At 47.8% G+C, this 13673-nt stretch overlaps 1 protein-coding gene across 3 annotated transcripts in view; it reads left to right on the top strand.

Annotated features, from left to right (window-relative positions):
• The window catches only part of myrf (myelin regulatory factor), an 88967-nt gene that overhangs the window by 13316 nt on the left and 61978 nt on the right, over nucleotides 1-13673 (top strand). For all 3 annotated transcript variants that reach the window (XM_036961469.1, XM_036961463.1, XM_036961460.1), the window contains exons 2-4: nucleotides 3915-4005; nucleotides 4620-4910; nucleotides 9766-9827. In XM_036961469.1, coding sequence (XP_036817364.1) covers nucleotides 3915-4005; nucleotides 4620-4910; nucleotides 9766-9827 — 444 coding nt within the window. The remainder of the gene's footprint in view (nucleotides 1-3914; nucleotides 4006-4619; nucleotides 4911-9765; nucleotides 9828-13673) is intronic.

Here is a 13673-nt window from a genome sequence, read left to right as displayed (position 1 = left end):
GAGACCGGAAGGTTGGGGGTTCCATCCTGAGATCGGAAGGTTGGGGGTTCCATCCTGAGATCGGAAGGTTGGGGGTTCCATCCCTGAGACCGGAAGGTTGGGGGTTCCATCCCTGAGACCGGAAGGTTGGGGGTTCCATCCTGAGACCGGAAGGTTGGGGGTTCCATCCTGAGATCGGAAGGTTGGGGGTTCCATCCTGAGATCGGAAGGTTGGGGGTTCCATCCTGAGACCGGAAGGTTTGGGGTTCCATCCCCAGTCAAGTCATACCAAAGACTCTTAAAATGGTTGTCATTGGTTACTGTCCTGCTGCAGGAGAAAGATCAGCAGAGAACAGACATTAGATCAACAGACAATACATTAGATCAACAGACAGACATTAGATCAATAGAGAACAGACATTAGATCAACAGACAGACATTAGATCAACAGACAGACATTAGATCAACAGAGAACAGACATTCGATCAACAGACAGACATTAGATCAACAGAGAACAGACATTAGATAGATTGATGAACACACCCAGTGAAACTGTCATCTCCAGAAGGGGTTATTACATGGTGGACAACTGATGCATTGAAACACTGGCATAGCACACTGGCCCCTGACCAACCACACTGCTGCTGCCCCCCCCCCCCCCCCCCCCCCCCCCCCCCCCCTGTATTCTGAAAAGGGCAGTCTGTCTGTATAGCGGTTGTCCTGACAATCATAGCGTTGTTCCCTGTCGGGACACATCTGGACATAGAGGGGAGCCAGGGATATGCATCTCACAGCCCTATCTAGTAACCCTACTGTTTCAACATGTCCTAGTGATTTACTGCCCCTATACTGTAAATTACATTATCACACAGACAACAAAAATTGACCACATTTTGTGTGACTACGGCGCAAGCAAAAGAAAATGGAAGCATGTCCTAATTTAGCGGAGCGTCAAAGCGGATGTAACAGTATAACATTAGACCGTCCCCTCGCCCATACCCGGGCGCGAACCAGGGACCCTCTGCACACATCAACAACAGTCACCCATCGCTCCACAAAAGCCGCGGCCCTTGCAGAGCAAGGGGAACTTCTACTTCAAGGTCTCAGAGCGAGTGACGTCACCGATTGAAACACTATTTAGCGTGCACCACCGCTAACTAGCTAGCCGTTTCACATCCGTTACACAGACACCACTCTAGTATCCACACTTTCAAACGCTGATAATAACTAGTGATTTACTGCTAATTCGGACACAATATCAACCCATGAGTAGCGTCTGGATTTATGTAGTGCTCTCTTTGGATTCGGTTCTCTTCTTTTAATCCCCTGTGTTCACATCTCTCATTTTATCTATCATCTGCAATGTACAGTTACTCATTTTAGTTTCAAAGCTTTTTTTTGTTTATCACTTCCTTTCCCAATGGCTCCCATTCCTACATCTCTCTCTCTCTCTATATATATATATATATATATATATACTCTCTCTCTATATATATACAGGTCTCTCTCTCTCTCTCTCTCTCTCTCTCATATATCCTTCTGTATCCCCTGTCTGTCTCCAACCACCCCACTCCCTCTTCGTTATCAGTCCTGCCAGTCTGAATTTACTGCCAGTTTGGGCAGGGTGCACATCTGGTCTTTATTTAAGTGAAAACGATCCTCTTCCTCCTTTCCTCTTCCTCTCCCCCTCTTCTCCTGCTCCTCCTCCTCTCATTCGGTTCTTCTCATCCTCCCCCCCTTGGCTCTGGCATGTATTCATGAACCTTGTCCTACCAAGAATTGCCAAAGATCTTTTCATCTGAAGATACTCCATCTATAATCTCTAATTGTTTTTACACTCCCATCTTGCTGTCATCAAACACATGCTGATGTGATCCAGCTGTATGAGAGAGTAACAACAGCACTCTGTACATTTCTATGAAACTATACCACCACGCACAGAGGACGATACGGACGAGACATGGCTGCTTCTAAAGATGGGGGAAAGACCACTGAATGAGTGGCAGAGAGCGACGAGAGGAATTCAGAGGTGGCTGAGTGCTGATCAAGTGAGATGTTAAAATAGCAAGGGGTTTGAAGACAGAGGGCGAAGAGAGAGAGAAAGCGACACTAACACAGACATTTTTGACATTCCGAACTGAGTAGCAGCTTCATCTTCCGAGAGAGAAGTTGTCTAACCATGGCCCACCCACTGTATACCTCTTTCTGACCCCTCTCTACCTAACCTCATTCACCCATTCTTCACCTTTGTCACACTCACTCGCTTTGTTGTTGAAATTCCCTGTAGAAATAGTTTAGGTAAAATAGTGTCTGTGTACTCTACATGCTGGTGTTTCTGAGGATTATGGGGTAGAGTCACGTGGATTCAGGGAGCTTTGCCTGAGATGGGGTGAGTACGGTCCCACGTCCCTGGATGGAGTGAGGTTGAGCAGGGTGAGAGAATAGAGGGATTAATTATTTCACACGCCAACACTTAAACCAAGCTAAAAACCATTGCTGGTGCACCCAATAGACTAGCACAATGTATAGGCTACTGACTGGTTGTTGATGAGGAGGAGGACGACGACGAGGAGGAGGAATCTTCGTAGTATACTTACTATTGGTTGAAATGGACATGTCAGAATTAGTACTTTAGATGTATTTATCATTAGAGAAAGCAGTTGTTGTTTTTTTGCAGAAAAGAAAGGGAACATGAAGAACAATGTAGTGAGGTAAACTAAAGAACTGACTCATCTGAACCCAGCTGTCAGATGACCTGTCAACACCAGCCCACCCTGTCTGAACCCAGCTGTCAGATGACCTGTCAACACCAGCCCACCCTGTCTGAACCCAGCTGTCAGATGACCTGTCAACACCAGCCCACCCTGTCTGGACCCAGCTGTCAGATGACCTGTCAACACCAGCCCACCCTGTCTGATCCCAGCTGTCAGATGACCTGTCAACACCAACCCATCCTGTCTGAACCCAACACCAACCCACCCTGTCTGAACCCAACACCAACCCATCCTGTCTGAACCCAACACCAGCCCATCCTGTCTGAACCCAACACCAGCCCACCCTGTCTGAACCCAGCTGTCAGATGACCTGTCAACACCAGCCCACCCTGTCTGAACCCAGCTGTCAGATGATCTGTCAACACCAGCCCACCCTGTCTGAACCCAGCTGTCAGATGATCTGTCAACACCAGCCCACCCTGTCTGGACTCAACACCAACCCATCCTGTCTGAACCCAACACCAGCCCACCCTGTCTGAACCCAACACCAGCCCACCCTGTCTGAACCCAGCTGTCAGATGACCTGTCAACACCAGCCCACCCTGTCTGGACTCAACACCAACCCATCCTGTCTGAACCCAACACCAACCCACCCTGTCTGAACCCAACACCAACCCATCCTGTCTGGACCCAACACCAGCCCACCCTGTCTGTACCCAACACCAACCCATCCTGTCTGAACCCATCCTGTCTGAACCCATCCTGTCTGAACCCAACACCAACCCATCCTGTCTGGACCCAACACCAACCCATCCTGTCTGTTCCCATCCTGTCTGAACCCATCCTGTCTGAACCCAACACCAACCCACCCTGTCTGAACCCAACACCAACCCATCCTGTCTGGACCCAACACCAGCCCAACCTGTCTGTACCTAACACCAACCCATCCTGTCTGGACCCAACACCAACCCATCCTGTCTGTTCCCATCCTGTCTGAACCCATCCTGTCTGAACCCAACACCAACCCATCCTGTCTGGACTCAGACATAAGATCCAGATTAGTCTTGGTCTTAGCATTCCCAAACAGTGAAACAGAATCCAACATCACTCTCTATGGTCTAGTTCACTCAGGTGGTACAACTGATGTACAACACATTCTCTCTCTTTTCTACTCCCCTCCCTCTCTCTGTAGGTCATGATATTACCTCTCTCTCTCTGTAGGTCATGATATTACCAGCTCCTTGGAGCCAGCGAACATTGACACCAGTATCCTGGAGGACTACATCAGTAAGGAGGACGACAGCACTGACATGTGAGTGGCTCCTGGGAAACGCTACAAAGTGTTTTGTAATTGAAAACGTAAATTGGGTTTTTCTTATTGGACAGGTCCAGGTATTCCCTCGCTGTTTCAGTCAGTTTTCATCCTTTTGGTGCCTAATGAACCACACCTGTCTGTGTTGTCTGTCATTGTCATGCCAAACAACCACAGGAGTTAGCTACAACACAAACACATCTGTGACCAGCTTATCAATGCGACCAAACAACAAGTATGTCTAACCAGGGTAGCGTTTATTAGGTACCAAATGGGGGGGGGGGGAAATGTGCTGAAAAAGGGACTGGATTTGTCCAACAAGAAACATAGGTTTTTGTTTTCCGTTGCAAAACTCTTTAATACGTTTTCAATTGAGTGCCCTGATAAACACGACCCACCTCAACACACATTAACCAATTCATAACATGCTATTCTAGGGACATTTCCAATTTCCAACTAATATTAATGAACACAATCACATGGTTGTCTGACCTAGCTACTTTAAGATGAATGACTGTAAGTCTGGATAAGAACGGCAGCTAAATGATCAAAATGTAAAATATGTAAATATATAATATATATATATATATATATTCTCCTCTGTGTTTCCCCAGCTGTTTTTCTGAGGTCCATAGCGGTGCCCCAGGGCCTAACTCTTACTCATCACCCCAAGCCGGAGTTTCCTCTTCTGGGGGTGATTTGCAGTGTGGCGTGAATCCCCCTATCCCCCTCCGTCAGGGAAACCCCCACTCCCACCCCCAGCCCTGCCAAACCTCCTACCCCCCACCCCTGGGCCTGCTGAGACACAACAACTACCCCTGCCTGAGGCAACACAACCACCAGCAGAACCACCAGCAGCAGCAGGACCACATCAAGCCTGAACACAGAGGACACTACGCACCAGGGTGAGCTGGCGGGATAAGGGTGGGGGGGGGGGGGGGGGGGTGAGTGAGGGACATGGTGAGGGTGAGAGAAGGGGGTTAGGGATGTGGTTAGGGTGGGGGGAGAGGGTGAGGGAGGAGGTCAGGGAGAAGGAGGGAGTCAAGGAGTGATGCTTAGGGTGAGGGAAAGGGAGTGGGTGATGGTGGGGGTTAGGGTGAGGGAAAGGGAGTGGGTGATGGTGGGGGTTAGGGTGAGGGAAAGGGAATGGGTGATGGTTAGGGTTAGGGTGATGGAAAGGGAGTGGGTGATGGTTAGGGTTAGGGTGAGGGAAAGGGAGTGGGTGATGGCGGGGGTTAGGGTGAGGGAAAGGGAGTGGGTGATGGTGAGGGTTAGGGTGAGGGAAAGGGAGTGGGTGATGGTGGGGGTTAGGGTGAGGGAAAGGGAGTGGGTGATGGTGAGGGTTAGGGTGAGGGAAAGGGAGTGGGTGATGGTGGGGGTTAGGGTGAGGGAAAGGGAGTGGGTGATGGTTAGGGTTAGGGTGAGGGAAAGGGAGTGGGTGATGGTGGGGGTTAGGGTGAGGGAAAGGGAGTGGGTGATGGTGATGGTTAGGGTGAGGGAAAGGGAGTGGGTGATGGTGAGGGTTAGGGTGAGGGAAAGGGAGTGGGTGATGGTGGGGGTTAGGGTGAGGGAAAGGGAGTGGGTGATGGTGATGGTTAGGGTGAGGGAAAGGGAGTGGGTGAAAGTGGGGGTTAGGGTGGGGGAAAGGGAGTGGGTAATGGTGAGGGTTAGGGTGAGGGAAAGGGAGTGGGTGATGGTTAGGGTGAGGGAAGGGGAGTGGGTGATGGTGAGGGTTAGGGTGAGGGAAAGGGAGTGGGTGATGGTGAGAGAAAGGGAGTGGGTGATGGTTAGGGTGAGGGAAAGGGAGTGGGTGATGGTGATGGTTAGGGTGAGGGAAAGGGAGTGGGTGATGGTGGGGGTTAGGGTGAGGGAAAGGGAGTGGGTGATGGTGAGGGCTAGGGTGATGGAAAGGGAGTGGGTGATAGTGGGGGTTAGGGTGAGGGAAAGGGAGTGGGTGATAGTGGGGGTTAGGGTGAGGGAAAGGGAGTGGGTGATGGTGATGGTTAGGGTGAGGGAAAGGGAGTGGGTGATGGTGAGGGCTAGGGTGATGGAAACGGAGTGGGTGATGGTTAGGGTGAGGGTGAGGGAAAGGGAGTGGGTGATGGTAAGGGTTAGGGTGAGGGAAAGTTGAGTGGGTGATGGTGAGAGAAAGGGAGTGGGTGATGGTGATGGTTAGGGTGAGGGAAAGGGAGTGGGTGATGGTAAGGGCTAGGGTGAGGGAAAGTTGAGTGGGTGATGGTGAGAGAAAGGGAGTGGGTGATGGTTAGGGTGAGGGAAAGGGAGTGGGTGATGGTTAGGGTGAGGGAAAGGGAGTGGGTGATATTGGGGGTTAGGGTGGGGGAAAGGGAGTGGGTGATGGTGAGGGTTAGGGTGAGGGAAAGTTGAGTGGGTGATGGTGAGAGAAAGGGAGTGGGTGATGGTTAGGGTGAGGGAAAGGGAGTGGGTGATGGTGAGGGCTAGGGTGAGGGAAAGGGAGTGGGTGAGGGTGAGGCTGAGCTGTCTGGGACTATACATGGATAGATGGATGATGGGGAATGGTAGGCAACAGAAACTGACATGTTGGAATTATAGAGCAAGATGACAGATTATGCTACTACAGTATGTGGACACCTGCTAGTTGAACATCTCATGGGCATTAATATAGAGTTGGTCTCCTCTTTGCTGCTATAACAGCCTCCACTCTTCTGGGAAGGCTTTCCACTAGATGTTGGAACATTGCTGCTATAACAGCCTCCACTCTTCTGGGAAGGCTTTCCACTAGATGTTGGAACATTGCTGCTATAACAACCTCCACTCTTCTGGGAAGGCTTTCCACTAGATGTTGGAACATTGCTGCTTTAACAGCCTCCACTCTTCTGGGAAGGCTTTCCACTAGATGTTGGAACATTGCTGCTATAACAGCCTCCACTCTTCTGGGAAGGCTTTCCACTAGATGTTGGAACATTGCTGCTTTAACAGCCTCCACTCTTCTGGGAAGGCTTTCCACTAGATGTTGGAACATTGCTGCTATAACAGCCTCCACTCTTCTGGGAAGGCTTTCCACTAGATGTTGGAACATTGCTGCTATAACAGCCTCCACTCATTGCAGCGGGGACTTGCTTCCATTCAGCCACAAGAACATTAGTGAGGTCGGGCACTGATGTTGAGCGATTAGGCCTGGCTCGCAGTTGACGTTCCAATTCATCCCGAAGGTGTCCAATGGAGTTGAGGTCAGGGCTCTGTGAAACCAATTTCAAGAATCTCCCAATGAACAGTTCTTGTAACCGAGGACAGACGATTTCTACCCGCTATGAGCTTCAGCACTCAGAGGTCCCATTCTGTGAGCTTGTGCCCTACCACTTTCGGCTGAGCCATTGTTGCTCCTAGAAGTTTCCACTTCACAATAACAGTACGTACAGTTGACCGGGGCAGCTCTAGCAGGCCAGAAATTTGGCAAACTAACTTGTTGTAAAGGTTGAAAGTAACTGAGCTCTTTACTAAGGCCCTTCTACTGCCAATGTTTGTTTATGGAGATTGCATGGCTGTGTGCTCTGTTTTATACACCTATCAGCAACAGGTGTGGCTGAAATAGCCGAATCCACTAATTTGGAGGGGTGTCCACATACTTTTGTGTGTACATTGCACTTGTAAATGATTCAGACCCCTTTTATCCAGATGTTTTACTTTACAGCCTTATTCTAGAATGTATTCAATAAACTAAATCCTTCATCTACACACAATACCCCGTAATGACATCACAATACCCCGTAATGACATCACAATACCCCATAATGACATCACAATACCCCATAATGACATCACAATACCCCATAATGACATCACAATACCCCGTAATGACAAAGGTAAAACAGGTTTTTAGAAATGCTTGCAAAAACAGAAATTCCAAATTTACGTAAAAATTCATACCCTTTGCTATGAGACTCGAAATTGAGCTCAGGTGCATCCTGTTTCTATTGATCAACCTTGAGATGCTTCTACAACTTGATTGGAGTCCACCTTTTGGTAAATTAAATTGATTGAACATGATTTGGAAAGGCACACACCTGTCTATATAAGGTCCCACAGTTGACAGTGCATGTCAGAGCAAAAACCAAGCCATGAGGTTGAAGAAATTGTCCATAGAGCGTCGAGACAGGATTGTGTCAAGGCACAGATCTGGGGAAGGGTACCAAAACATTTCTGCAGCATTGAAGGTTCCCAAGAACACATCGGCCTCCATCATTCTTAAATGGAAGAAGTATGGAACCACCAAGACTCTTCCGAGAGCTGGTCGCCCGGCCAAACTGAATAATCGTGGGAAAAGGGCCTTGGTCAGGGAGGTGACCAAGAACCCGATGGTCACTCTGACAGAGCTCCAGTGTTCCTCTGTGGAGATGGGAGAACCTTCCAGAAGGACAACTATCTCTGCAGCACTCCACCAATCAGGCCTTTATGGTAGAGTGGCCAGATGGAAACCACTCCTCAGTAGAAGGCACATGACAGGCCGCTTGGAGTTTGCCAAAAGGCACCTAAAGGAGATTCTCTGGTCTGATGAAGATTGAACTCAATGGCTTGAATACCAAAGTGTCACTTCTGGAGGAAACCAGGCACCATCCCTACAGTGAAGCATGGTGGTGGCAGCAGCATGCTGTGGGGATGTTTTTCAGTGGCAGGGACTGGGAGACTAGTCAGGATCCAGGGAAAGATGAACGGAGCAAAGTACAGAGAGATTCTTGATGAAAACCTGCTCCAGAACTCAGGTCCTCAGACTTAGGGCGAAGGTTCACCTTTCAACAGGACAACGACCCTAAGCACACAGCCAAGACAACGCAGGAGTGGGTTTGGAACAAGTCCTTAAGTGGTCCAGCCAGAGCTCGGACTTGAACCTGATCAAACATCTCTGGAGACCTGAAAATAGCTGTGCAGCGGCACTCCCCATCCAACCTGACAGAGCTTGAGAGGATCTGCAGAGAAGAATGGGAGAAACTCCCCAAATACAGGTGTGCCAAGCTTGTAGCATCATACCCAAGAAGACTCGAGGCTGTAATCCCTGCCAAAGGTGCTTCAACAAAGCACTGAGTAAAGGGTCTGAATACTTATGTAAATGTCATATTTGTCTTTATTGGCTATTGTGAGTAGATTTGATGAGGGAGGGGAAAAAACAATTATCAATTTTAGAATAAGGCTGTAACGTAACAAAATGTGGAAAAAGTCAAAGGGTCTGAATACTTTCCCAAGGCACTGTAGTGTATATTGTGCAACCGCATCAACCCAGCAGGCAAAATTGGTTGTAATGACATAATCTCAACCAGTTTAGCCTGCTACTTTTTAATAAGTTGTAAAATCAACGTGAAATACAACTTGAAAAGATAAGTCATAGTAGCTCACATTTAACCGATGAGCCAGACTCATGTCTACAATGACATGATGGTTTAGGTCTAGATTAACTAGATTCACACCATAGACACCCTTATACTAAATCCAGCTCCGTTATGTAATCAGTGCTTGAGAGCGAAGATGTGAGGAAGGCAGATATCAGAAACTAGAGTCATATTACAGAAAACAGACAGATGGCCTGGAAAGAACTCATGCAACACAACACAATGTAGATGATTTTGCTGCAGCTAAGTAAGTTATCGCCTTTCAAAAATATATAAGAGATATTCTAAAATCAAATAACTTTCGGATTGAAATGCCACGTTGTACGGCACAAGTTTCTGCATGATAAAATCTGTATTGATCTTTATACCAACCAATCAATATTTCTCTACTACGTTCCAGGACGCTCCCAGAGTCCCCCCCAGACTCCAGCTCTGAGCCGTACTCCCCTCAACAGGTCAATGGTAAGTCCAGCTCTGAGCCATACTCCCCTCAGCAGGTCAATGGTAAGTCCAGCTCTGAGCCATACTCCCCTCAGCAGGTCAATGGTAAGTCCAGCTCTGAGCCGTACTCCCCTCAGCAGATCAATGGTAAGTCCAGCTCTGAGCCGTACTCCCCTCAGCAGGTCAATGGTAAGTCCAGCTCTGAGCTGTACTCCCCTCAGCAGATCAATGGTAAGTCCAGCTTTGAGCCGTACTCCCCTCAGCAGATCAATGGTAAGTCCAGCTCTGAGCCGTACTCCCCTCAGCAGGTCAATGGTAAGTCCAGCTCTGAGCTGTACTCCCCTCAGCAGATCAATGGTAAGTCCAGCTTTGAGCCGTACTCCCCTCAGCAGATCAATGGTAAGTCCAGCTCTGAGCCATACTCCTCTCAGCAGGTCAATGGTAAGTCCAGCTCTGAGCTGTACTCCCCTCAGCAGATCAATGGTAAGTCCAGCTTTGAGCCGTACTCCCCTCAGCAGATCAATGGTAAGTCCAGCTCTGAGCCATACTCCTCTCAGCAGGTCAATGGTAAGTCCAGCTCTGAGCCGTACTCCCCTCAGCAGGTCAATGGTAAGTCCAGCTCTGAGCCATACTCCCCTCAGCAGGTCAATGGTAAGTCCAGCTCTGAGCTGTACTCCCCTCAGCAGATCAATGGTAAATCTGAGCTCTCTTTTCCCTTGACTCTCTCCTGCTTCTTCCTGCCTCTCTCAATTAAGAACAGTTTATGTTGTGGTTGTGAAGGAGAGTGAATTGAGGACTTGAAGGTATAGAATAACAAAGGAAAGGCTGGGGTTGATGGACTAGAGGATATGGTGTTGGGATTGATTGATTAAAGGATATGGTGTTGATGGACTAGAGGATATGGTGTTGATGGACTAGAGGATATGGTGTTGATGGACTAAAGGATATGGTGTTGATGGACTAGAGGATATGGTGTTGGGGTTGATAGACTAAAGGATACGGTGTTGATGGACTAGAGGATATGGTGTTGATGGACTAGAGGATATGGTGTTGATGGACTAAAGGATATGGTGTTGATGGACTAGAGGATATGGTGTTGGGGTTGATGGATTAAAGGATATGGTGTTGGGGCTGATGGACTAGAGGATATGGTGTTGGGGTTGATAGACTAAAGGATATGGTGTTGGGGTTGATGGACTAAAGGATATGGTGTTGGGGTTGATGGACTAGATGATATGGTGTTGGGGTTGAAGGATATGGTGTTGGGGTTGATGGACTAGAGGATATGGTGTTGGGGTTGATAGACTAAAGGATACGGTGTTGATGGACTAGAGGATATGGTGTTGATGGACTAAAGGATATGGTGTTGATGGACTAGAGGATATGGTGTTGGGGTTGATGGACTAGAGGATATGGTGTTGGGGTTGATAGACTAAAGGATACGGTGTTGATGGACTAGAGGATATGGTGTTGATGGACTAGAGGATATGGTGTTGATGGACTAAAGGATATGGTGTTGATGGACTAGAGGATATGGTGTTGGGGTTGATGGATTAAAGGATATGGTGTTGGGGCTGATGGACTAAAGGATATGGTGTTGGGGTTGATGGACTAGACGATATGGTGTTGGGGTTGATGGAGTAAAGGATATGGTGTTGGTGTTGATGGACTAAAGGATATGGTGTTGGGTTGATGGACTAGACGATATGGTGTTGGGGTTGATGGAGTAAAGGATATGGTGTTGGGGTTGATGGAGTAAAGGATATGGTGTTGGGGTTGATGGACTAAAGGATATGGTGTTGATGGACTAAAGGATATGGTGTTGGGGTTGAAGGAGTAAAGGATATGGTGTTGGGGTTGATGGACTAAAGGATATGGTGTTGATGGACTAAAGGATATGGTGTTGGGGTTGAAGGAGTAAAGGATATGGTGTTGGGGTTGATGGACTAAAGGATATGGTGTTGATGGACTAGAGGATATGGTGTTGGGGTTGATGGACTAAAGGATATGGTGTTGATGGACTAGATTATATGGTGTTGGGGTTGATGGAATAAAGGATATGGTGTTGATGGACTAAAGGATATGGTGTTGGGGTTGATGGAGTAAAGGATATGGTGTTGGGGTTGATGGACTAAAGGATATGGTGTTGATGGACTAAAGGATATGGTGTTGGGGTTGATGGAGTAAAGGATATGGTGTTGGGGTTGATGGACTAAAGGATATGGTGTTGATGGACTAGAGGATATGGTGTTGATGGACTAGAGGATATGGTGTTGGGGTTGATGGACTAAAGGATACGGTGTTGGGGTTGATGGACTAGAGGATATGGTGTTGCGGTTGTTGGACTAAAGGATATGGTGTTGGGGTTGATGGAGTAAAGGATATGGTGTTGGGGTTGATGGACTAAAGGATATGGTGTTGATGGACTAGAGGATATGGTGTTGATGGACTAGAGGATATGGTGTTGGGGTTGATGGACTAAAGGATACGGTGTTGGGGTTGATGGACTAGAGGATATGGTGTTGCGGTTGTTGGACTAAAGGATATGGTGTTGGGGTTGATGGACTAAAGGATATGGTGTTGGGGTTGAAGGAGTAAAGGATATGGTGTTGGGGTTGATGGACTAAAGGATATGGTGTTGATGGACTAAAGGATATGGTGTTGGGGTTGATGGAGTAAAGGATATGGTGTTGGGGTTGATGGACTAAAGGATATGGTGTTGATGGACTAGAGGATATGGTGTTGATGGACTAGAGGATATGGTGTTGGGGTTGATGGACTAAAGGATACGGTGTTGGGGTTGATGGACTAGAGGATATGGTGTTGCGGTTGTTGGACTAAAGGATATGGTGTTGGGGTTGATGGAGTAAAGGATATGGTGTTGGGGTTGATGGACTAAAGGATATGGTGTTGATGGACTAGAGGATATGGTGTTGATGGACTAGAGGATATGGTGTTGGGGTTGATGGACTAAAGGATACGGTGTTGGGGTTGATGGACTAGAGGATATGGTGTTGCGGTTGTTGGACTAAAGGATATGGTGTTGGGGCTGATGGACTAAAGGATATGGTGTTGGGGTTGAAGGAGTAAAGGATATGGTGTTGGGGTTGATGGACTAAAGGATATGGTGTTGATGGACTAGAGGATATGGTGTTGGGGTTGATGGACTAAAGGATATGGTGTTGATGGACTAGATTATATGGTGTTGGGGTTGATGTAATAAAGGATATGGTGTTGATGGACTAAAGGATATGGTGTTGGGGTTGATGGAGTAAAGGATATGGTGTTGGGGTTGATGGACTAAAGGATATGGTGTTGATGGACTAAAGGATATGGTGTTGGGGTTGATGGAGTAAAGGATATGGTGTTGGGGTTGATGGACTAAAGGATATGGTGTTGATGGACTAGAGGATATGGTGTTGATGGACTAGAGGATATGGTGTTGGGGTTGATGGACTAAAGGATACGGTGTTGGGGTTGATGGACTAGAGGATATGGTGTTGCGGTTGTTGGACTAAAGGATATGGTGTTGGGGTTGATGGACTAAAGGATATGGTGTTGGGGTTGATGGAATTAAAGGATACGGTGTTGGGGTTGATGGACTAAAGGATATGGTGTTGGGGTTGATGGACAAACGGATATGGTGTTGGGGTTGATGGACAAACGGATATGGTGTTGGGGTTGATGGACTAAAGGATATGGTGTTGGGGTTGAAGGAGTAAAGGATATGGTGTTGGGGTTGATGGACTAAAGGATATGGTGTTGATGGACTAAAGGATATGGTGTTGGGGTTGATGGAGTAAAGGATATGGTGTTGGGGTTGATGGACTAAAGGATATGGTGTTGATGGACTAGAGGATATGGTGT

Source organism: Oncorhynchus mykiss, chromosome 2, assembly GCF_013265735.2.
Source record: "Oncorhynchus mykiss isolate Arlee chromosome 2, USDA_OmykA_1.1, whole genome shotgun sequence".
In the NCBI taxonomy this organism is placed as follows: Eukaryota; Metazoa; Chordata; class Actinopteri; order Salmoniformes; family Salmonidae; genus Oncorhynchus; species Oncorhynchus mykiss.
Note: the sequence above shows the minus strand (reverse complement) of the source record. Positions and strands in the feature narration are given on the sequence as shown.